Source organism: Lonchura striata, chromosome 9 (genome assembly GCF_046129695.1).
Source record: "Lonchura striata isolate bLonStr1 chromosome 9, bLonStr1.mat, whole genome shotgun sequence".
Taxonomy (NCBI): Eukaryota; Metazoa; Chordata; class Aves; order Passeriformes; family Estrildidae; genus Lonchura; species Lonchura striata.
Window position 1 is genome coordinate 7,263,191 of NC_134611.1, and position 25,101 is coordinate 7,288,291.

The 25,101-nt window shown below is 42.1% G+C and overlaps 2 protein-coding genes across 6 annotated transcripts in view; one reads left to right on the forward strand and one right to left on the reverse strand.

Annotated features, from left to right (window-relative positions):
* Positions 1-1,648: 1,648 nt before the first annotated feature.
* On the forward strand, positions 1,649-7,245 carry LOC110477035 (cytochrome P450 2J2-like). Of its 3 annotated transcripts, none has more exons than XM_021542429.2 (10): positions 1,649-1,790; positions 2,127-2,431; positions 2,948-3,110; positions 3,259-3,408; positions 3,920-4,080; positions 4,476-4,652; positions 4,898-5,033; positions 5,201-5,388; positions 5,840-5,978; positions 6,588-7,245. In XM_021542429.2, exons 2-10 carry the CDS (start codon positions 2,243-2,245, stop codon positions 6,761-6,763), a joined length of 1,479 nt encoding a protein of 492 aa, XP_021398104.2. In that variant the 5' UTR covers positions 1,649-1,790; positions 2,127-2,242; the 3' UTR covers positions 6,764-7,245. The 3 variants fall into 3 exon arrangements, with proteins under 3 accessions (XP_021398104.2, XP_021398138.2, XP_021398122.2); XM_021542447.3 differs by lacking the exon at positions 1,649-1,790 and adding an exon at positions 1,847-1,865; XM_021542463.2 differs by lacking the exon at positions 3,259-3,408.
* A 2,220-nt stretch (positions 7,246-9,465) lies between these two features.
* The window catches only part of HOOK1 (hook microtubule tethering protein 1), a 36,720-nt gene continuing 21,084 nt past the window's right edge, over positions 9,466-25,101 (reverse strand). For all 3 annotated transcript variants that reach the window (XM_077785325.1, XM_021542301.3, XM_021542282.3), the window contains 17 exons: positions 24,958-25,025; positions 23,685-23,747; positions 22,998-23,081; positions 20,279-20,445; positions 19,531-19,671; positions 18,503-18,704; positions 17,537-17,647; positions 17,158-17,245; positions 17,021-17,072; positions 16,527-16,667; positions 15,867-15,954; positions 15,503-15,537; positions 14,879-14,961; positions 14,370-14,470; positions 13,932-14,033; positions 13,190-13,258; positions 9,466-13,012 (listed from right to left, as the gene is read on the reverse strand). In XM_077785325.1, the coding sequence (XP_077641451.1) occupies positions 12,854-13,012; positions 13,190-13,258; positions 13,932-14,033; positions 14,370-14,470; positions 14,879-14,961; positions 15,503-15,537; positions 15,867-15,954; positions 16,527-16,667; positions 17,021-17,072; positions 17,158-17,245; positions 17,537-17,647; positions 18,503-18,704; positions 19,531-19,671; positions 20,279-20,445; positions 22,998-23,081; positions 23,685-23,747; positions 24,958-25,025 (1,754 nt within the window). In that variant the 3' untranslated portion in view covers positions 9,466-12,853. The remainder of the gene's footprint in view (positions 13,013-13,189; positions 13,259-13,931; positions 14,034-14,369; positions 14,471-14,878; positions 14,962-15,502; positions 15,538-15,866; positions 15,955-16,526; positions 16,668-17,020; positions 17,073-17,157; positions 17,246-17,536; positions 17,648-18,502; positions 18,705-19,530; positions 19,672-20,278; positions 20,446-22,997; positions 23,082-23,684; positions 23,748-24,957; positions 25,026-25,101) is intronic.

Sequence of the window (25,101 nt, forward strand, 5' to 3'; positions counted from 1 at the left end):
AGATAATTTTTCCATTTATGTGACCGAGCATTTGTGCTTAGAAATGCTGTCTCCTGCGTGCTTCAGTCTGGACCATAGTCACAGCAAAGATTCTGCTTCTTGTTTTTGTTTTCTTTTGCTTCTTACTTTTCATAAGTGACTTTTCTGTGGGTACCCACGTAGGATATGGACTAGTTATCAGGAAAAGAGGATTACATCGAGTTTCATTTCCACTGGTTTTCTCCTCTGTCCCCGGCAATAGTGGCTTTGCTGCGGTACAAAGCAAAGTAAAAAAGAAAATCCCTGTGCAGTGGCAGATTTGTGCCACAGGGGAGAGTCCTCTGCACATCACATCCCTGCCACGCCGGGCACACGGGATTCTGTCACTGAGCTGTCCTTCCCACTGATCACTGTAATCCTATTGCGCTTTTAATTATTGTTTCACAGTCACAGGCTCCCATGTTGTGTTTTTGTCTTTGTAAAAGAGAAAACGTCAAAGATACAGGGACTTTTATTCACCTATGAAGTATTCAACGGCATTCGGGACAAGCACTGGTTTCTCTCCATTTTTGTGTTCCTTCTACTTGTAGGCCTGACCTCTGGCTTGTGGCTACAGCTTCTATTATTTGTACTGGTTTAGCAAATAAATATCGATCTCTCTTTCATTAATTTCCAACATGTGTTTCTTCACTACTTTGGGGTTTCCTCCCCTACTCCTGGAAACAATAAATGATTGAAGGCATCTTCTTTTTTCTCCTTTTTTTTTTTTTTTTTTTTTTTTTTTTTTTTTTTTTTAAATTAAATGCAATAGTGCCATACCTTAAAGGCAGGAGGCATGAATTTGTTTAATTTTCAAGTGGATCCTTCTCATGTCACTGCTGGTGAACACATGCATCTCCAGGGACTCATGTCTAACTGTGCCTAAAAGCCAGAGTTGAAAAGAGATATTCTCAAAAACAGGCCTCTCTCCTTAAAATTCCACAGATATTTAACTCTTCCAGCTTCCCAAGTGTAAGGTTGTGGAGAACATTTATATGGCATCACTATAGTGGCTCTGCTGCACCTCTGTGCCTTGTTATCAGCACTGGACAATCCATAGCCACAACTGATGGCCCCAGAAGAGAGAAAAGGAACCCAAAATGTCCTCCAGAGCAGGAGGTGGCAGCTGGTGACTGCAAGGGGCCGTGACAGAGCCACGTGATGCAAGGACAAAGTGCTGCTGCTCCATGCTTCTTTCACAGTAAAACACAACAAACACATCAAAATTCCCCATGGTCCATGTGCATGAATACCTCCCTAACCCAGAGCTGCTCCTGGGTGGGACAATGTGGCACATTCTGTTGCCAGCTCCCACCAAAGGGCCTCAGCCTGCAGAGCTGAGCATCCGCATCAGCTTCTCAGCACCTTCATCAGCTCTGTGGGGTTTTGGGAACAGCTTCACTGTGGGCTATGACCCAAAGGACAAGGCAAGTGGGAAGGGATGGTTGGAGAGCTCAGGGAATGGCCAGGGCCAGCTGCTCTGCCTGCGCTCATCTGGTAGAGATCAGAAAATGCTGGTGCTTAGGAGCCACTGAGTTCCGGGACAGCTGTTTACTTTCAGACCACGTCACCCAGACACACGGAAACACGAAACTGAGTCAGATGATTGTGAAAGGTTTTGCAACCTTATCTCAGATATCCCCTGAGACCTGGGGCTTGGCCCAGGACTCCTCATACCAGGGAGCGAGCTGCTGTAAACAAGGGAAGCACAAGGCTCTCGGAGCAGCTGGAGACTCCCTGGCACTGAGAAGCTGAAACTGGGACCTGGCACGGTGAGGGCACCTGGGAAGGAGGGCAGAGTCATCCTGAGAGATGGGTTTGTGGGAGCTGCATGCTGAAACTAACAGGTTTGAATCTCGATCCTACAAAGATCATTTCTGTCCTTTAGACAAAGGCATGGAACGCTGGGGTTTAGTAAAGCACTGAGGGGAGGCTGGGCCTGTCCCGATTCATGGTGGGTTTGTTTTAAATCAGATGAGAGGAAATGTTTCAGTTTAATCAAGAAGGGGTTTAATCCTTTCTGAAAGCTGGGAAAGCAGGAGTCTGAATGTAGCCTTGCGAGCAGGCTGCAAAAGCCACTCTGTGCTGTCCTGTGTTTGCACCCACAGCTGTGCCAGCACATCACCCATCTCCCCCTGGCCCCGGGGGCCTCAGTGGTGCCCTGTGAGCTCAACCTGCCTGACCTGCTGTGGGACACGTCCCTGCAGAGCCCCACCATCCAGCCATGCTGAACTTCCTCCGGGACAGCATCTCCTTTCAGACATTCCTCATCTTTCTCTTCATCTTCCTGCTCATCGCAGACTACATGAAGAACAGAAATCCAAAGAATTTCCCTCCCACCCCCTTCCGCCTTCCCTTTCTGGGGCACATCTACCTCTTAGACTTCAAAGATCCTGCGGTCACAGTGAGCAAGGTACGTAGGTGGTGAGCAGCATGGGGAAGGGATAGAGGGATTGCAGCGACACATCCCTGGGCATGCAGGGAAAGGGATAACCCAAACCCCACAGGTAGTGAAGGCAGGCAGGAGGTTTGCCCTTAGCAGTGACATTTACCTGAGTACAAGCAGGGTAGGGTGATTCCATGGGTGAAGGTCACAGCACAATCCCACAGGTGCAGTCAAAGGTGTACAAACCCTGCAGGTCCAAGTGGGGGCTGGAATGGGGTGAGACAAAAGCTGGAATAACATAGGACTGAAAATCAAACCTGATGAGGTTTACTTGATTTATGGCAAATTAACACCATCTCCTGATCACTGATTCAGGAAAAGAGGGAAAAAAAAAAGACTGTGCCCTCAGACAGAGTGCACACATTCTACCTCCCCTCCCACTTTTCCCTTATCTTTACCCATGTCCCCTGACAGGAGTGTCCTGGTCTCACCAGGAACATTCAGTGCACATGAAAACCCCTTTTATTTATGCCCCCTCCCCAGCTAAGTCAAAGATATGGTGACATCTTTGGCATACACATGGGCAGCATGAAGTTTGTGATGGTAAATGGGATGCGGCTGGTGAAGGAAGTGCTCATAAACCAAGGGGACAAGTTCTTGGACCGCCCTGACATTCCCATAGACGAGGAGATCTTCAGCAAGATTGGTGAGTTGTCCCTCAAGACGTGCCTCAGCTCTAAGGTCCAAGCCTTGACTCTGCAGAGGTCTGAGACAGCTGGAGACAAGGCAAGGCCCTGGAGCTTTTCTCCCTCAGTGGGGGACCAGCCCTGGCTCACAGGGGGTGTTCCTGCCAGGACTGATCTCCTCCACCGGGCACCTGTGGAAGGCACAGAGGAGGTTCACCCTGACCACGCTCCGAAACTTCGGCCTGGGGAAGAGGAGCCTGGAGGAGCGCATCCAAGAGGAGTGCCAATGCCTCGTGGATGTGTTTGGGGATGAACAGGGTGAGTGCCATGGCCCTCAGCAGCTGTGAAGGCAGGAACTGGCAGGGCCTGTCATAATTTCACTGCATGCTGAAAAATACCGCACCTTGCAAGCGATGCTACAACCCTGCCAGCATCCCTGCTCCTTCCTACAGGTGCTTTGCCTTCCAGCTGGCTGGGGAATGCAGCCAGGCAACACCCAGAGCGTTATTCACAGCCCACCTTCATCCTACTCCTCTCTGGGAAATACCTTGTGTGCATAAATGATGTTTCCCATGAAATCAAATTACATCCTACAGACTTTGCTTTCCAAAATAAACAAACATCTCCATAAGCTGATTGAACTAGGATTACTGTGGTTGTCCTGCCAAGCTTGGTCAGCCCATGGGGTCAGCCAGGCACCCCAGGAAAGCACTGACATAGGACAGTGGCCATTAGGGGCCACTCAATATTTCTTGACTACTTTACCTCTGGCGTGTGTTTTCTTATTTTCTGAGAAGAGTGGAAGAGAACTGATCTTTTTCTTCTCCAGGGAATCCTTTCAACCCTCAGTTGAAAGTCACCAATGCTGTTGCAAATGTCATCTGCTCCCTCATCTTTGGCAATCGGTTTGAATACCACGATGAGGATTTCCAAAGAATGCTGAAGCTGATGTATGAAATGACTGTCCTCCACGGAGCCGTCACAAGCCAGGTACAGCCCTCCTGCCACCAGCCCAGGGCCATAGTTTCTTCTCTGGAGTCAACCTTAAAAGTCATTGTTGTCATCACCAAAGCTGTCATTCGCTATTCCTTTGCACAGGGTAGATTTGCCTGCCATTTCTTTCTTCCTTCTGTTTAAGTTGTGCCGTGCTCACACTGCTCTCTCCCACCCAAAATCACTTTTCTTGTCCACTGATTGCCAACCTGCCTGCTGAAACAGTGGGTAACACACAAGGTACTCCATAATGAGAATTCTGCTCTTCTGGAGCTGAGCTGTTTCCACCAGCTCCAGAAATTCAGCAGGTACAATCACAGGCTAAAGTCTTGATGTCAGAAGAATTTTTAAAGTCCTTTATTCAATTTGCCTTTCTCCTTTTGTGTTCAAAGCTGTACAACACTTTCCCATCTATAATGAAGTACTTACCTGGAGCCCACCATACCATTTTTAAAAACTGGAGGTTATTGAAAAAATTTATGCAAGAGCAGATCAACAAACACAAGGAGGACTGGAACCCTTCAGAGAGCCGGGACTACATCGACAGCTACCTGCTGGAGATCTCCAAGGTCAGCAATGAGGAGAAAAACCTCCTGGAGTAGGGCTTAGAAACCAGAAGGGATGGGAAACTAACGCAGATTCTCTGAGCTGCCTGTGTGGCCTCAGGACAGACATCAGGTTCAGGCAACACATCAGCAGGATGGGGATGCGAGGGGTCAGCAGCACCTGCCAAAATCCTTGGTGTGGTCTGGACCCAGTCTGGTGCCAGGACACCCTCACTGTTCCTGTGTCACTAACACACCTTCTCCTGAAGGACCATGACAGTGACACCTTCCAGGAGGAACACCTCATAGCCTGTTCACTCGACCTAATGTTTGCTGGGACTGAGACCACATCCTCAACTCTCCGCTGGGCTTTGCTGTTTATGGCCACGCACCCAGAAATTCAAGGTACAATTAATAAAAAGGTGTTTTGCCTTGCTTTTATCCCTCACAGCTTTGTTAGGGACTAGTTGGGAGTGTCCCCACACTCATAAAAAGTCCTTTGGTAGACACAGCAATAACCTCGTATTGTTCCAAGGGTTTTTTCCCTGGGCTCATTGCTGCTCTTTCCCCAGGCCGGGTGCAAGCCGAGATCGATGCGGTCATCGGCCAGGCACGGCCCCCAGCCCTGGAGGACAGGAACAACCTGCACTACACCAACGCTGTCATCCACGAAGTGCAGAGGAAAGGCAACGTTATCCCTTTCAATGTGCCAAGAATGGCATCGGAGGACACCTACGTGGATGGCTACTACATCCCAAAGGTAAACTCTGGAGTGCTGGGACTCCAGGGACACTCCCAGCTCCCCAGGCATGGTGCCAGGCCAGGTCCCTCCTGTGCAGTGTCCCTGCCCTGTCCAGAGTTCACTCCTGCTGAATGTGGATTTTTGCCATCCAACGTTCTCCAGTTCCCTGAATGGTGCCACACCCCCACACATGCCTTTGAGGCACAGATCCCAGCTCCCAGCTCTTACAGGGACTTTGGCCCAAGATTACAATAAAAACGTTGCTGATGAAGGAAAATGCAGTTGTGTAACTGCACCTCCAAACAGACAAGAAGTAGAAAATCTGGGCCTGTAGTGCAGTGTTGCACAAATAATTTCAGTAGAATTTGATGAAGGATGTTCTTCATGGAGAGGAGACTGAAAGATAAAACTGCCCCTCCTGCCACCAGTGCCAGAGAAAGTGTGATTTATTTTTGGTTTTTCCTCTTAGGGCACTGGTATAATGGCAAATTTATCCTCTCTGCTGTTTGACAAGAATGAGTGGAAAACCCCTAATACTTTTAACCCCGAGCATTTTCTGAAGGATGGGAAGTTCTGGAAAAAGGAGCATTTCCTACCATTTTCTTTGGGTAAGATTTACTGAATTGTGGTGAACATGTGGGCTTGGGTTTCCAACTGCAGGGTGGAGACAGAGAGGAAAACAGCAATGCAAAGGGCAGATGCACCCTGGAGGTGCTGCTAAAAATGTGCCCATTGCCTCCCCAGAGAACCACAACCACACTTGGGCCCTTATCTTTCACATGCACAGAGGAGAAATGAGGATGAATAAAAATCCATGTAAATTCCAGAGATCTTAGGAACATCTTCACTAAGGCCATTGCTCTGCTCTCTCATGGCTGGCCCCTCACTGTTGCCACCACAGGGTTCCCCAGCCAGCAGCTTCCATGGGGAAGTTGCTTTTAGCACATGCTTCCCACACCAGCACCACACATAAGGTAGCTCTCTTTGGTGAGCTGTCTCAGCATGGGCACATCCAGGCTGTGTGTGTGTAAAAAGTCACACAATTTGGGAGCACACAATGCTGTAATGCCAAAGTATTATTGGGAAGCTTGATTTGGGTTGAAAAACTCACCCAGGAATGAGGCAACACAGCTGGACCATGGTCCTTAAAGGCAGGAAGAAGCATTTTCAGCAGCAAAAGCTCAACCTGAGGATGCTGTGGGTTGCTGTCTCCACAGGGAAGCGTGCCTGCCTGGGTGAGCTACTGGCCCGTTCCGAGCTCTTCCTCTTCTTCACCTGCCTGCTGCAGAAATTCACCTTCCAGGCACCCCCGGACACCACACTTACCCTCCAGTCCTTGATAGGCATCACAGTGGCCCCACAGCCCTACAAGATCTGTGCAGTACCTCGGTAGGGAAGCCTTGGCCACCATCCTCACATGGAAAATCCTTTCTCAGGGGTGCTGAAAACAAGCCCTTGGCAGCTCTAGGGGGAGGCTGGCTGGTTTATTTCTTTCAAAGCAATTGTAAAATATTTTTCTTCCACAATTAGACCTTGCACTCTGTATTCCATGATGGTGTGATGATCATGGGATCAGGCTGGGAATTTCCAGGGCATTATTAGGCTTGCCCTATGGCAGTGTAAATTAATGAGGGGCTTGGGGATTTCCTAAGTTTATGACGGATGGCCATGGTTCACTTTGGCAAAATGAGGGGACACTTTAGACACTTTAGAGCCACCCACTGTGGTTGGGTACAGTGGAAGAGCAATACCAGCTTTTGTTTTATAACATTAACACAAGTATTAATTTGACATTTCCTTAACATGTACTTACCTAAAAAAAAAAAAGTCATTCTGTAACACTTGTCTCATACATAATAAATCTTTATCAAAGCATTTTTGTCATGAAGTGTTCTGCAAAGTGAAGCCCAATGCAGGCCATGTCTAGCACAGGCTGCAGGCTTTGGCCTGCACTGCAGGAGGTTGGCACTGTAAAAGCAAAGGCTATTCCTACAGAAGTGATGGAAAAAAATTATCCTGGCACAACAGCTAGAATTACTATATGCAAAATCCTCTCTGTCTACCTGCCCAGCACCACAGAGTGGCTGGTGTGTCCAGTGGGGTGAGCTCCAGCAACACACAATGCAGTTCAGCTGCACTCAACAGTCTAACGAGGAAAAGGGGGGCTTGGAAAATAACAGCAACAAATTACTGGTTTGAACCATCATCTACACAATGAAACAGTCCCAAGATTGGCAACCAATGGTTAACACTAGTAAATGCACTGAACTGGGAAACAGCTGCACCTCAAGGAGCCTGTTGAGACTTCCAGGCAGAAGCTGCAGCTCCCAGGAACAGGATGGGAAATCAGGAAATCAGCACAGCACCAGGAACACACACCTAGAGCTCTGCCCTGCTGCTGAGGAAATGAGCAATCTTTCCCTCTTTTCAATTTTCCCTGGAGTACAGCTCACTTCTTCTCAGAGGAAGCAAATTTCTCCCAGGTGAACTCAGCTCCTGGCACAGCTCCTTCAGCACTGGCTGGGTGGGGGTTCTGCCACCTCCTCTGATTTTCTGTGCCAGTGGAAACAAGAGTTTGGGCTGAGATACTGTTCCTAGTACTTGAGGCTTTCACACATCTGGTAAGTTAAAGAAATGAGGACACATGGTGGGACACAAACCAGTCCATTTATTAAATGCAGACTTGTCTCATCCCAATCCTAGGGACTGGTCAGCCCCAGCCTTACACCTCCTCCTCTCCTCATGCCTCCAACCTGCTGCTGGCATGGGCTCTCACACCTCCCCTTTCCAGCAGAAACAAAAAAGTCATTTGACTTTCTAGACCTGATCTCCTTTCTTTTCTTTCTCTGAGAGAAGTTGAAGGGGAAAGCTGTAAATGGGCAGCATGCCTGGAATTGACTGGGAACAGGGAAGGGGAACACTGTTAAGTTTCTGCAGTGTGAGCATTACTCCCAAAACAATTCCAGTGCGTAGGTGTCATCTATTTTGTGGTACATTTTTCCCGCCTCAGTGATTTGCTCAGATTCCCATTTTCTTTCCCAACCTGCTGCTCTATCCAAAAGCTTCCTCCATAGGCCCCTGTTCAATTAGTTAAACTCCAAAAGAATGCATTTCAGAAGGCTTCTTGAATATTTTGCCCCCTCCACCTAAATTATCTCCCAGCGCATGACTGACCTCAGCTCCTCCTTTCCTTTGCACTCAGGGCTTTAAACCTGTATTCCTCTTCCAGGAACACCCCTCAACTGAACACACAGAACTCCTGCTGCAGTGCTTGGCTCTTCAGGGGCTGCCAGAAAACTGCAAGCAAACAGGGTCAGGACTGAACACATCCTGCAGCTCAGCTCAGGCTTTGTGCACAGCTGAGCACCTCTTCCCTTCCCTTCTCCCACACACACCTGCACATTTTAGTTTCAGTGTCTGAAACTGTTTTTATGTCCAGCCTCAGAAAGCAGGAAAACCAACTCTTCCATAATGGCTTCACCCTCTCTGGGACAAGCCCTTGCCCGCTGGGGAATCAGTGCAGCTCCTCATCCTCGGATCTTCGCTCTGGAGGGCTGAAGGCTGCCACACTTCACCAATAGCACTTCTGGGCTGGAGGAAGTGCTCAGGGAATGAGAGCTGACAATGAGATTAAGAATGGAGCACATAAATCGCCTGCACAGCAGGATGGACAGGGCAGACAGTTTTCCCAATAAAAGCAAGAACAGTGATTTAGAGCTGTACCTGTCCTCTGTGTCCTCTCAGGTGGGGCTGATAACCAGACAGAGACCCTCACCTACCTCAGCAGCAATAATTTCTGAGGTCACTTCACAGCCCATCTGCAGAGGGGTTTAATCTCTTCACTTCACAAGGCCCTTTGCCCAACTCTCAGTCCATGGGCTGAGCAGAGGGAACCAGCTCTGGGTGGGAGGAATGAACTGGAAACAGCAGAGGAGAGCAGCACAACTCATTACATCCATACCCTCATTATAATACAAGTCTGTTCTGAAACAGGGTATTTTAGGTGGTGTAAATGTACCAGGTTGTGCATTGCCCAGAAACAGCATCTAGGGACTCTTAAATACTTAATACTCTTGGAATAAAGACACCAAAGAATTAATTTTAAAAATCTTTATGTGAATATAAAAGGATTTTTTTTCCAAAGAAAAAAATAAAACCAAAAGTTTAAAAATTAGTGCAATTTTTTGAGTTCTATGCAACACAGTGTTTACATTTGTTTTAAACAGAAGATGTAGACACCGACACACTGAAAATCTTAACTCCAGCTTTAGGAGAAGGGGAAAAAGAAACAAGTAAGAACATTACCAAATCCTAAACAATTATTTTCATTTTCTATTTCCTAAACTATTTATGGCTACCTAAATAGAACATCAGTATTGCTTATATTACTTATTTCCAATAAGTGCATATCATAGAAAATAGAATACCCATTTATATTTTTTTTAATGAACAAAAAAAATCAGGTGAAAATTTCTTTTCAGTGAATGTTTCTTAAACCACTATATAGTAACATTGTTGCAAAAAAATCTTCTCAAAACTGCTGCCTGACCCATCTTGAGTAAAAGAACCTATTAGTTCATATTTTGTATTATTGCTATAAAACACTTCTCTTCCATAGTAATTAATCTTATATAAAAAATAATTAACAAATGATATGTCAATCAGAACATATTTTCTTGTTTTCTTTGGATGTACATTACCCGTTTTACTGGAAACCGGCTAAATTCCTAATAATGCCATTTAACTTCAGCAGGATTCAGTGGTTTCACCTCATGTTTGAGTCTGCTCTGAACTGTGCCGGTACAAATTCACTTTTCCAGAGAGCTAAAGGGCCTCTCTGTTCCTCCTGCCTCAGCAGTGGTGCATCCAAGGACATGCAGGGCTCTGCTGCTGCATGCTGGACACAGTTCAGCTGTAACACAGCAGTGTTTTCAGCAGCTTTTGGTTTGCCATTGGTGAAGCAAACATTAAAATGATGCTAATGGTCCTTCCTGCATAGGCAGATGAGCTGAAGTGAATACAACACCATGGCTTATAATCCAGTATTTATTTCCACACATCAGTTCCTCGTTCACAGGACAGAACCCAGGTTTAAGTAGCTGTGTAACAGCTGCTTCTAAACAGGTTCTCAGTCCCAAAGAAGCCCTTGAGTGATATTCACAGGCTTCACTCTTAACAGTTTGGAAAAGTCCCAGATAAGCAACATTTCATCCAATACCTGAAAACCAGATTAATTTTGGCAACCCCAACATGATTACTGGGGACAACTCTGCCCTGAAAAAGGGCCTGCCTGTAGATCAGGACTTAAATTCTTCCATCACTAGTCAGAAGACAAACTTCCAATGAAATGATAGGGAGGTTCTCAGTTATTTTTGGTCCCAGGATCTGCAGTTTTGAGAAGTGTAAGTCAAAGACAATTGCTCCAAGTTTGTCACTATTCAGCACCTGACAGACTACTGACACAGCTCCACTACTGGGAGAAGTACAACAAATCAAGCCTACCAACTACATGAGTATTTGAAGGACATCCATGAAAGTTTCCGTGCTGCAAAGAACGAGGGTTAAGAGACCCATTCAACACCATCGGAAACAGCTCCACGTTTCACTAGAACACACCAAATACCAGACTTTAGGAATGGAAGCATCTTGCTAAGCCTTAATCTGCTCCTCACCACCAACTCCCTCCCACCCACAGCACTGGCAGATTAAATATGTAACTGTACCTTAAGAACACCAACTCCACTAACACTACTGCAGCAATAAAAGACCTCAAAACCCACGAGGTAGTCCAAAGAAGCATAGAGTCCTGAAGAACACCACCACAGACACCTCTCCAACAGCCACGTGTCTGGCTCATGCCACACTGAGCACAAGACTGGCTTCTAAACAATGCCTTTTGAAGGAAGAAATCTGTTGAATGCCTATTCATACATACAGCACTGTATAACAACCACCACAACTAAGAAGCAACCCTAAGTATCAAAAATGAATGCTTGTCTTTTCTCTGGCATGACATGCAATGCTCAGTTAAAAATTTAAGATGTTGGGGAAAGAAGAAATCAAAAGACAAACTATAGTGAGGGGCAGGCAAAATGACACACTACACAAATGTCACTATTCAAAACCTAAAAATTCTGTAAAGCTGAACCCTGTTCTCAAATTAAACATGGCCTTAATGGTAAGGCAGGTGTGCTTTCATTCTCACAGGCAGCTGAATTTTATATTAGGTGGTGGTCTGGTACAGCACCCTCAAATAATTAAATTAAGTGTATTCATTTAATTTTAAGGGCTGCTGCAATTTTATTTTATTTAACTATTGGTATAAAGAACTTTTTCTGGACTATTGCAAAAAACAGACATTAATAGGTTTCCTAAAATTACAATTCAAAACAAGAGCTAGACTTTTGGGAAATAAAGTCACAAGTTTTATGAAAGACAGCAACTTCCTGCACACTGATTTCAGGTAACAATCCCCATTTAATCTTCAATCAAACTATTACAGTTTATGTACTTTGCTCCCTGCCAACAAACAACCTCTGCTGTCAGTAACTGCCAAAGCCATCTCACTCCTCTGCCAAGCACAGTTAGTTCAGAAGAGCCGAGTGAAACTACACTTAAAAAAGAGGAAACGCAATTTCCATGCACAGGCTTGTATAAAAAGGTTGAAATAAATGGGGCTCCTTCCCACCTAATCCCCTTTCTGCAGATAAATGCAGCATACCAATGTACCAGACTTTTAAAATATAGCCCAGACTTTTGAGTTAGTACAATAGCTTTTTTCTTACCCAGGAAAAGACAAGCTTTTTTGGCTTAAGTGAATTCAACATCTTAAAGACAGGTTTTCCTCAGTACATATATGCACCAACTTAAGCTTTGCTTTTTTTTTTTTTTTTTTAATAAACTGAGAAATTTTGCTTCGCATAAAACAAATCCTGTCTTCTGTTACATAACAACTGGTTATGTACCAGTAAAGGTGGTACCACACCTTTATTTTCTTCTATAAATGCAAGTAATTTCTTGCTTTTAAAATCGTAGTTTCTAGTCTAAAAAGTCTGTTTTTAAAAGATGTTACTAATCTTTTAGATCTGCTTTCAGAAGAGCCCAGCAAAAATGCCCAATTTTGCCAGTTTCCTGAAGTACACTTTTGCATAACATCTTCCCATTATAAAAGTCAACTTTCTAGCCCAAACCCACTTAAATAAAGTTTTAAATATATAGTGCCAAATTTCATATTTACAATATAATCTGAAGGCAAATAGAAATCTTTTAAGTTGTGCTTGTACATGCTGCAATTATTAAATCTACTTGGAAATCTACATGCTACCTTCTGGCTCATCAACTTAATCCCTTCCTGACAGGTTCTGATGTTGTCATTTGCAGCTGCCCAGCATTCTAACCTCCTCCCTCATCAAGCAGGTAAAGTGGAAAGGTATAAAACATTTAAGGACACTTTAGCATGTGAGTCTTCTTCATGTCCTCGTGTTTAATCAGCTGTTGCACCTGGTACTTTCACGGTGAGGTTCCTCCTGGTGTTGGTGACGTGGCGCTGCTGCGCCAGGAAGGAGCGGCCGGGCCCGGCCCCGCAGCTGCCACTGCTGCCCAGCAGCCTGGCTTCCATGCCCAGCTTCTGCAGACTCAGGCTCTGCAGGAGTTAAACAACAACTTCAACAACAGCAAAAACAACAAAAAAAATTACCCATCCTGCTCACGCTTTCTTAGCATGCACATAGAAATATTTTCCGCTGTGTTTCTTAGGTTAACTAAGATTGAATTGGCACATGTAGCAAAAGATGTTTCAAAAAGTGGATTTTTGACCCACCTTGTTGTACCATGCAGTTACAATCAGCTTTTCCTCATAGTCACGTAACTTGGCCATTTTGTATTCATTCTGCAAGGACAAAAATCTCAGTTAAAACACAAATTTTATCTGCATAAACTTGCTGCAGTCCACTGAGTGAAATAAACACATGCAGCAGAAACGCTTCAATACATCAAATAACTACAAAGCCTAGAAGTATAAACAAAGATATTTCCATTAAAAACTGAGAGATAAATATCAGCCAGCTTTAAGAAGAGGCTAAACTACATAAGTTGCAGTTAGAAACACAAATGGAACTTGGAAGTGTACACTGAGGGTTTGTGTGGGGAAATGCACAAGAGGTCTGCTGTGTATCAGAAAACCTGTAATTTAGTAATTTTTCACCTGAAAAGGATGTACATCCAATGACTGGCTAATTGCTATTATATAATATACCTCCATAGTAGTCATTACATAAAAGAAATACGAGGCCACAGCATTTATGCAGTCAGACCTATCAGCCTACTGAATCATGCTGAAGAGTTCTGTATTTGCTCAGGCAACTATTCCAAATAGTCCCACCAATATTGCTATGAAACAGTGCATTTCTCCAATTTTTTTTTAATATTTGGACTACTATCAATCCTTTCAGAATTTCAGCCAAGCAGATTTTACTGAATCACTAGGAAACAACATCTTGAATGCCTAATAACAGAAACAGAATATATTAGAAGTTATTTTTAAATATATGCAAAAATTTTACCTCTAGTGCTTCAATTCTTTTCTCTTTTTCCAGTATCTGTTTTCTGAGCAACATAATTTCTGCTGATGCTGGATTTAGCTTGGGGTCTAAGGTTTTTATCACCTGGACAAGGCAAAACAAGAGCAATGCAAGTCAGTTTGATTCTCAACAGCTCTGCATCTTATCAGCTCTAAGGAGGAGTGTGAGAACAGGCTGGGCCCTGGTCAGGCTGTTACCCTGTCCAACAGAGAGCAAAGGGTACAAAGGAATCCTTACTACATCTCATGCTCAACCTAAACTCTATTTATTCTCTCAGACTTAACTGACTGCAGTTGAACAATCTGACTAAAAATGCAACTTGCAGATACTGCTTTTAATTGGGAGGGGGGGACACACACACTCAATCTGTTTAACAATTTATGAGGGAGGAATGCATATGTTCAGAAACATGCCACTCACATTCCTTGCTTTTTCAAGGTACATTTTATATCTTTCTTCCATGGCTTTCATATCCTCATCTTTTTTTCGTAAAGCTGCTTCCAGCTCTCCAATCTTCTGGGCTGTTTACAGAAATTATCAACAAAGGCATACAAAATAAAAACAGGCATGGTACTTTCAGGGCTTCTGTTTTCTCTTGATTTCACAATCCCTCAAACAAAGAATGATGTAGAAGCTAGAAGTTTAGAAGGTTTAAGTTCTCATTTTTGTTTTTGCTGTCCCACCTGACCCTGAAATCCCATTTTGCAGAGCACTGTTCAACAAACCTCATCCCCCCGGGATCCTCTCCCTGCCCACCACCACATAAAAAACCCCTCCAAGACCCCCCCAGTTCAGACTGAAAGCTAAGCTGCAGCAGAAAGCCTCATCCAGAAAACTATCCCATAGTCCAGTGGATATGGGAATAATTTCAGAAGAAACTTAGCACAGTCTCATTAAAAAATACACAAAAAAGGCCCCAAACAACTCACGGTTCTGACTGTCATCAGGCTGGAGCTCTGCAAGATCAGCCTCTTTCTTCTGTAACTCATCATGAACCTCGTTCAACTTTTCCCTGTGAACGAAAAGTTGGGCTAAGGATTAAGATCACAAATAATTCCAGGTTTAACAGCTGGAAGCTTAAACTTCATTATAGAAGTATATTTAAATAACTGTTTTAAGCTCTAGCACTTTAGGGTTTGAATAGAAATATTAATATCATAAAAGCTGTCACTTCTGAGTTGATCCTCCTTTAGTTAAAACTAGGAAAATTAACTATTAAGCCCCTCCGGCATCATCTCAGGAAGAACTACATCTGCTGAAAGGACTGGAAATATTTCAGAGGAGTGGAATACACTTTGAGTGATGGTTTTAGCAGTCTGTTGCAGAATCAGAACAGTTAAAATGCTGGTGGTGATGAAGAGACAGTGAAGTGGGACTGGTACTACAAGACCATCATGGTCAGAGTAAACAAAACTATAACACCAATATTTAACTCTATGCATAATTCTCGGATCAGTGGCATAGAAAACCAAGACATCCCTACCATGATTTAAGCAGTTCCTGTGCTCTATTTAATATAAATAAGCTACTGTGGATGCATGTGCCTTACTTACATGTGTGCTGCCAATTTCTGCTTCAGATTGCTGGACTGTGAAAGGAGAGAGTTACAATTCAGTTGTATTTCAGTATTTCATATCATGCAACATTCAAGGGCTCTTACAAATCAGCCAAGAATACTTAGTGTAACTAAACAAGCAAAAGCAAATAAATCCACTGAATGATAAAACCAGGGACTTTGAAAGTAAAGTAGAAGGGTTACAGTTCCATAGAAGGAATCACATAAAATATGAACTTTTCAAGTGAACTGCAGTTTATATGGAGGTACTTCTCAGATACACTGAAAAGTAAGATGCTAAACAAAGGACTTGATGCTAAACTGGAAGTTTCTAAACAAAATTGGCAAAATGTTTCACTTACTCCTTCAGTCTTGGATCCCTGCTCCTGTAAAGTCTTTTGCAGATCTTCAATCTGCTGCTGTAATCCTCCAATACGCTCTTCATTGAGCCTTTTAGGAAGAAAATACAGTTATTGCCCATCTAAATAGCTCACAGATTTTTCTGTTTCATTAACTGCTCAGAGGGTCTACCCTGCACAACTTAAGCCTCAAATAAACTGATTTCAAATGCTTTTAGTTTGACTGGAATTTCTGCAGAAACAAACACATGGAGCTTTACTGAACATTTTATAATTAAATTCCTATTGTCATTTTGAGTTTTGAGAAAAAGTTAACTATCAAAAATTTTCCTATTCTAGTACAATTTTTTAGCATTCATTGATGGAAAACCCATGATCTAACACTCTGAAGTTCTAGAAATAGAGTTCACATCCATTCTTGGTCTACCAAGAATAATTCAGAGTGAAGAAGAGTGAACTGTAAGCAACACTTCCTTCAGGGTATGGTACACACAGATTTACCACATTTAAACCACTTTCCTTCTTCCTTGCTTCATAATCCTTCATTTATGATTACAGTGGTGAAAGAAAAGGTTCCTACACTACAGATGCAAGGCACAGGTCACCCTAAAAACTCCAGAGATCACTTTTGGCTGTATTTTAAGATGTAGTTTCACCCATCACCTTTTCTCAGTTTCCAGCTCGTTCACTGTCCGGTGCTTCTGCTCCAGCTCTTCCTGGAGCTCAGCAATCCGTTCATTTTCTGATCCCTCCTGTTTCAGCAGGAGCATCTTATTTTCGTGCTGCAGCCGAATAAACATTTCTCTGCAGCAGAAACAACAAAAAAAAGCCACTGTTAATTAAGAAGGTGACTAAGAGGAGGAAGTAATAATCTCAATTTGTTATTAAAAGGTAACTTAAAATGTTTGAAAACTTTAAGAGATATAAGCAGAGTTCAAACTGTCATTCCAAACTCAGATTTATATACAGCAATCTGATATGGTTTTAAGAAAAAAGCAAAGTAATTTTAGTATGGGGAAATAATTATTAACACTTATATGGTGGCAGAGAAAGGAGTGGGATAAAGAATCACATTGATGAAAATACTCAACTTTCACAGAGGCATTGTCATGCCTCACCTATGAACACCCAAAACAACCTCAGCCTTTGGGTCTCACCTATATTCCACTGGCAGAATTTCAGCAGCAAGATTCTCATGGCTTTTTTCACCTGAAATCACATGAGGGGTTCAATTTAGAGAACACTTAAAGAAAGCTGTAATCCAAATAAAAGCTCTCCGAAGACAAAGCAGTACCTGTTTGACTCAGGTGATCCTGCTGCATCTGTGCACATCGGAGCTCCTCATTTGTCTCTCTTAATGCATCACACTGCACTATCAGTCTCTAGCAAGACACATTTCAGATGGAATTAGGTCAGGCTGCACCACTTTTAAGACCAAGTAACATTAATCAGAAGTAAGAATGACACATGCAAATTTTAGGCTGGTCTTGCTGATCTTGGATATCTTTCCCAACCTTCATACTTAGATTATTCTGTATTTTGTTTTATATGTAAATGCATACACACAGGGCACTAAACTTCATTTTTTTATGGTGGCACTACTTCCAGGAAGGTTCTCCTCAAGCAGAGGATCTGAAAGAGATTTAGGTATTCAAATAAACAAAGATACTTACTTCTTTTTCTTTCATTAAAGCTTCATATTTTTCTTCAAGTCGTTTCATTTCAAATGCCAGCTTATCAGCTCTTTTCGATTCTTCAGACAGTTTGTTATGGAGCTCCTGGACCTTTTCATAAAAGCATTATTTAGCACAGGAATGTTGCAAGATGCTACTTTATAAAGCTACATTAAAACAGTCCTTCCTGCCCAATTCAGCCAAAATAAAACAGCTAGTTCCTCAAGCTTAACGAAGCAGAGATGGGATGGGGGCCCCTGTGCTTTGGGGGGTGTTACATTTATTTTTATTTGGTTGATTTTGGTTTTTGTTTTTTTATTGTTTTTTTTTTTCATTTAACTCTTTCTTCATTCCTACTGAAATTAAAATAAAACTTCTAATTTTCATGAAGAATGGTAAGAATATGAGAATATAAGAATGTAGTGACAGGACAGGGGGAATGGGTTCAAATTGAAAGAGAATAGGTTTAGATCAGGTATTAGGAAAAAATTCTTTACTGTGAGGGTGGTGAGACCCTGGCACAATTTCCAAGGGAAGTTGTGGGTATCCCATCCCTGAAGTGTTCAAGCTCAGGTTGGCTGGGGCTTGGAGCAATCTGGGATAGTGGAAGGTGTCCCTGCCCATGGCAGTGGAATGAGATATCTTCAAGGTCCCCTTCCAAGCCAAACCATTCTATAATTCTATATAAATGATCTCAGTAACAGCTGAACAACCTCTCCCAGGTACACAAATTACTTCAGTCAGAGTAAAGAAGAAAAGCCTGAAGACTATGGACTCTACATCAGTTGAACGGGCGACTACAGATAAGCTTGCAAATTTAATAAACAGCAAAAAGCCCACAACGGAACCACAGGGTATGGAGGAATTTTCACAACTCTGAAATTCCAAAAGGACAGTGCGGGGTTGCTAAGGTGCTCCCAACTACCTGGGGAAAAAGGAACCTTTCAGACACAAGTGCAGCACTACCTGTTTTTTGTAGGTTTCCAGCTGGGCTCGTGCTGCGTTGGCTTTCCTGAGCTCATCCTCCAGGCTGACGGTGTTGTGCATGTACATCATGTTGGTCTCCTGCAGGGACTTGACCTGCCTGCGGAAATCGTTCAGGTCCTGCAGCTTCTTCCGATACACCTCCACCGTCAGCTCCAGCTTGCTTGCCTTGTCTGCAGTAGCCCTTCAGGCATAAACAGTAACCAGAAGGAAACATTACAAAACTCAAACTCTGCTGATACATGCTACTTTCAAAGAGAGACATAACATGCTTAGCAGCAGTTACATTTCACCGCTTTATTTTTAAATGTATAATTGACACAAACTTGCTTATAAAAACTGAAATCAGCCAGACTTCAAGTGAGACTGACAGTCACATGCCAGAAATATGAGCAAGGGTTAGTGGGTCGAATATCCCTGAGGAATTCTGTGCACCACAACATCCTGTGCTAGACAGTCACCTCAAACTACGGGAACCTGGTGTGATTTCACTGGAGGATTATTCAGAATTAGAACATAGCTGCTCTGTGAAAATGATCACTGGCAGATACACCCAAGACCTGTCAGTGATCATTAAAAAAAAAATCTACATGGTAAGAAAACACTGGGACCATAATTTTAAAATTAATTTTAATATCTGTGTTTATTAGCTGCAGTCATATCTCATCAGAAGCTGGTACAAGAAAATAATGGAAAAAATCTACAACTAGGAGATTTGTTTCAGATGTTATTTAGGAACCACTAAGTTAAACACCTGAAACCACTTTTCTATCCATGCTTTATTCATATTATTTTATGAATAGCAGATTTGCTTTCACAATACAATTTATTTTGGATATTTCTTGGGTGGTCTGGTATTTAATACAGTTTACACAAGCTGGAATGTTATATTGAATTCTCATGAAAGTTACTGTGTGTTTCATCTTCATTTTGTTAATGATCTCACTAACCTAAATTTAGCCATTAAATCCTAATGTGTGTGTGTGTGTGGAGCTCTCTCTGCTACATACCTAAGAATGTCATTCTCATCTTTCAAGGCTCTTGATTCTTCTGCCAGAGAAGTCAGTTCATTGTTTCTATGTTGCAGCTCAATCAATTGCTTTTCTAGATCTTCACAATGGACACGATAATCATCTTTTGCAGCTTCAAGCCTACCAGATCAAAACCAGTACTTTTGTTAGCAACTCATCACTATTGCACAGTTTCATTTAGTACTAGAATTTCTAAAAAGAAACGAGATAAAAGGAAAACTACTGATTAAAGCAGCTGGGAAAATGCTACAAGAAACATGGAACATTTTGTTGTCTAAATCATAATGCATTGCACACTGCAAATTTATCACAACAGTATCAAGGAGTGACATGCAAAGTGATTTTGTTTCCCAATATGGATCACAGAGAGAGACTAAAGAAAGAAAAATCAGTTCAGTAGACAGACATGATGGTGTTGGGGGGATTTAGGTTTTGATTTGTTGACACACAAATCAGCACTCATTTTTTTGCCTTCCATCATATTCTTCCCTTTTTGGAAGTTTAGAGGGCTATTCCCCCCACTGCCAATTAATTACAAACGGATACTTTTTACAAGTAACAGATTCTTTTTCTTTTTAAATGTAAGGATTGCCTTTAAAATATGCTTATACAGCACTAGACAGCTTTTAATGCAAAAGAAATTGAGATGGAAAAGCCCCAGAGAGTACCAGAAATTTTCAGAGTACATTAGTCAAGTGAAAGATTTTGGGGGAAAATAATTTCATACCTGAAGTTTTCTTCTTGCAATTGTTCCAGCTGCAACTGTGCACTAAAGTATTTTTTTGCAACCACTGTATTTGGATCATCAAGAGAGTCATCTAATTGCTCTAGTCTGTCATTCATAATCTCATTTTCTGATATCAAGCTGTTTTTCTCATCCTGGAGGGCAGCCACCTAGCACAGATAAAACAGCATGAACACTGTAAGACCTGTCCAAAGAACTGAAGGAAGACAGCAATACATCACCAAATTAGTTTATGAAAAAGGCTGAGCGTTTAGAAGTTTTAGAATGTAGTTTACAGAGCACACTTGAGCATACAGATGCTTTAGTGTATGACAGTTATGAAGCACTAAAGGAAAAGTCCCTCTAAATAAAAAAGACAAATTTCTGTAACTGAAACCACGGTAAAAAGGCAGACAAAGTGATATGAAGAGAAACTGTTACTTCCATTAAAAACACCATGGATGCCGTACAAAAAACTCTGAGTGCTGCTGCAACAAGTGTCCATCTTGCCTGTAGGTGACACCCAGAAGCAGCAGGGCAGCAGCAGCCCAGGCTGCCGGGCTCGGCGGGATGGCTGCGGGAAGCGGGGGCGGCCGAAGCGCACACGCACGGACAGCCTGGCCAGCCTCGGGGAGCATGCAACCCCGGCAGCACACACACGGCTACCCGGTGTCACAGCTAAGCACAGGGGCTACAGCACTTCACTGACACCAGCCAGCTTCACAGCCACAAGGATTAAGAGGATAGAACCTTTAAAGTTTGCCTAGTGAAAGCTGCTGTGTTAATTTTAACGTCCTGTCAAACATAAGAGCACACAGCGTGTGTTAGTCGACTGCATTTAAACAGGGACAATATGCTTTTTGGGTTATGTTTTCCTGAATTATAAAGTAAACCTACCTTTCTTATACTCTTGGAAAATATCAAGGAAGACTGAGACCTTACAAGTGAATTTATTAAGAATTAGTTTAAATTAGAAGCGTCAAGTCAATATTACGGCTTCAAATAAATAAGATAAAATAAAACATACAATGATGACATTATTAAACAGATATAATCTACAGTATGCAATATTAAGAAACAATTTCTTTGTGATCAAATTTAAAAATCTATCAGGCAAACATGTAAAAGTCAAACTGATTAATCTGCCACTTCATGAGGTGCTGGCTTTCTAGGTTCACTCCTTTTTATGTACCAAATGTCATTTACTATTTACATGCACACAAACACCTATGAGTAGGAAGCACATCTGAGCCTTGCTCAGCCTCCTGTTCAAGGGTCAACCACTCCTCAAACATGCACAACATTTGGACTTTCAGAATAATCCTGAACCATCACTCATCTCAGACTTAAAAAACCCTAAAGATCATACTGTGACACAACTCAGAGCAAGTTCTAAATATTTTCTTTCTGGTAGCCATCTCTTCTTTTTTAATTATTTCAATGTAGCAGAAGTGGTATCACAGTCAACAGAAATTAGGAGGAGAGGTTTTGAAGACACACCACAGTATTACAGAGCTGTGCTGTCATTAACTTATCTGTTTATATTCAGTACCTTTCCCTTGAACACCTTTCACCTGTCCCATGCCATGTTATGAGCAACTGTCTCTGCATCACCTATGATTAATTAATAGAGAATTCTGGAAGAAAAGTCAGGGAAAACAGGAGAACACCTGGGACTTCTGCAGATTCTTCTCACAAGCATTTTTAGATCTCTGCTTTCACTAGGAAACCTTACTACTGCCTCAAGTGAAAAAGAAAATTAAATATCAATTCAGTTATAGCAGCAGCTTCCTGGGCTTGGCAAGTAGCTCTAAGCTGCTTTAGACACAAGTATTCTGCTTTTACAGTTGTGATTGTCAGCAAGAAATGTAAAACTGGCCTCTGTTTTTTCCAGAGGCTCACACAGCCAGTACAGCCCTCTGGCTCCTACAAGAAGATGCCACCCCAATGTTCTCTTTGTGCAGAGCCAAATCTAACATGAAGTGCCTTCCCAGATAAAACTCTTTCTATTCTCAGATTATACTGCCATAAGAGTGGGGCTAATAAGTGATTTTTTCTTTAAAGCGTTGATTGAAATGCAAATTTATCTTTATTGTCATGAAGTCCTCTCTTCTTTCTCTCAAGAGTGACTTGATTAATTGCTATATCCATTAAAAACAAAAGTAGGCCTATTATTAGTGTTGTTTGAAAATGACAGCAAGGATATATTAGTTTTCATTATTTTTATCCTGAAATCTCCTCCATGTTGCTATTTTGTATGAGAAAAAGTTAGCAAGTTTTAGATAAATTAGAAATTTTTGTCATTCATCAACTCCTATTGAAACAGCATGATTTTCCTATGATTAAATCTAATGACTGTTTATGACATGAACTGGATTTTTTGGACACAGTACAAAGGACTAGAGGACTAAGAATGAAAAGGGCAATTTTTAAAACCATGATAACGTTGTTTTAACACTACCTGCTACTAAGGGTAAACATTAACCTGAGACAAAGAACCCTTGATATAAGCTGGCACAGGATCTTAGCTTACACTTTCATCAGAAAACTCTTTCCAGTAATTGCATTTTGGAGCACAGAATAATTGCTTTCCCCCCACAAACAGCTACAAATTCTCACAAAAATTTAAACAATGCAAAATGCATTTTGCAGTTAAAAATTTCTGCATCTTAACAGCAGCACCACTATATATTAAGGAAACAAGCAACTGACTGTTTCTTACCTGCAAATCCAGCTCTTGGCATCTTTGTGCCAATTCCTCCTTTTCTGCTAGTGCTTCCTGAAGGTCTTCCAAGGCTTTTTTAAGCTTTCAAAAAATAAAGCAGTCTATCACTATGGCCCCTATCGAAAATATTCAGTTACAGCTACTAAAATGCCTCAATTGTTTACACCCATTGTTTAAGTTGGCTTTTGGGTGCACACATTGACACACAAATGTAAATAATACTGTTAGATCAGGATCCCTGCTCATTTCACTTGCCTTCTAAATGATTAGCACACTTAGAAGGTAAGTTATTACTATTATGTGTAGTAAGCACAACAACTTAGGCTAAAGGCATAACAAAACACAGGAACGTGCTGTCACCATTTCCAAATCCCTTTAAAGACAAGTTAATTTTATGTGCAACAACTTGTAGGCTTCAGGTTATCAGGAGTTTTCACAACCCCTTAAAAATAACCTGAAGTACTGAGCCTTGGAGCACCTCTAGCCCCTCCCTGCAATGTAGGCTTGCACCGGCCAGTTTCACCCCATGCACACACTGTGGGGTTTTTAAAGCAGCTATAGAATAACACCTAAGTTTTCAGTTAATTAGCACTGAAAAACAGCATTTCTTCATTTAAGGGATGGCCAAATACCAACTTATTGCTTAGGCTTGATCTACAATAGCAATACCGATCAGGCAATTACCTGCTGTTCCACTTCACTTGATGCATCACATGGGGAAGCGTTTGTTACTTCCTTGCTCATGAGCTACAGAAAGAAGCCACAGGAAAAAAGGCTGAATTAGAGGTTATAGATCTGTAGGTCTACTGAGTACCAACTGTATTTTCCATTGTGTTATTGCATCCCTTCAATATACCAAACCAGAATAATACTGTTCCTCCTCATCTCATAGGTGGTAAAAGAAACAGATCTACAGTAAGGTGATTTTTACCTCCCTCCTCTCAAAATTAACCAAGTTTGCAGTAACACTGTATTGGATGAATGTGTGATGTGTTGAAGGTACTGCCATCCCCTAGTCAGTCAAACTGGAATGAACCAGAAGGCAGGATTTCACTCCATTAAATTAACAGTTATCACATTTCTTTGTGTCCTATTAATTGCCACTAAACAAACAATGAGAATATTACTTCTCAGATACAAAGATGTACAGTGTGTATTTACCAACAATGAAAGGGCTTTATTCCTCACTCAGAAATTACTGAATTATTTCTAGACCTCCTTCTAGAAAGTTTACTTAGTCAGAAGACAACAAACACAAGCTTCAAGAATTCATTTCTACCAACAGGACAAGTACAGTTTTAAAGACTATATAGTCAATTTAAATCAAAGTTATAAAGCTTATTAGCAACTCCACTGTTACCTTGATGAGGGTGCAATTACACACCACCTTCTCTTCACAACCAGTGTTTAGTTTTTGCCTCTCTCCACACTCTCCTTCACAGTCCTGAAGCTCTCAAAAGCCAGTGACTGCAGAGCTAAGCTGTGAGCTGGATCACTAAGATGATCCAACCAAGAACAAATTAAGACATGAGGAGGAGCACACCATGACAAAAATAGAAGAGATGCAGCTGCAAGCTTGTAAGTCAGAGGCTGGAATGGTCTGTCAGAACAATGCAACCTCACAAACACAATCAGCTTAACTCTGGGACCAAGACAAAGCACTGGGACAGAATTTCGGAATCTAACTCCAGTATAATCAGTGGTTGGCAACTGTACACGTTTATTGTGTAGAACAAAAAAAAATATTAAGCATTTGTTGTATGTTTGGGCACCACGAGTCTAAAATGAAAACCTTTTGGTTGGGGTTTAAGGTCTCTTGGCCTCAAACCTCCCAAATAATTTAGGAAAGTACTTATACTCCTCCCTGACCTTTGCTTGGATGAAAAAATCACAAAGGTCAACAAAAAGGCTTTTGGACTTCTCAACTGACAGCATCAGGCTATGAATTGTTACCTACCTCTTGAATGGCTGTCATGACAACATGCTGAACAGACTCTTCAAGGGTCATGATATTCTGTATGTGTTCTGTGAAAAAGGATTTGTAGTGACTCATGACAATGGTCATCTCAATGGTTTGAGTAATATGATAAACTGTTTGCTG

Bases quoted from the DNA above. Each gene is read 5' to 3' on its own strand.
- LOC110477035 (XM_021542429.2), top strand. From the start codon at position 2,243: ATGCTGAACTTCCTCCGGGACAGCATCTCCTTTCAGACATTCCTCATC. The intron at 2,432-2,947 runs GTACGTAGGTGG...CCCCCTCCCCAG, and splicing joins CTGCGGTCACAGTGAGCAAG to CTAAGTCAAAGATATGGTGA. The intron at 5,979-6,587 runs GTAAGATTTACT...CTGTCTCCACAG, and splicing joins TTTCCTACCATTTTCTTTGG to GGAAGCGTGCCTGCCTGGGT.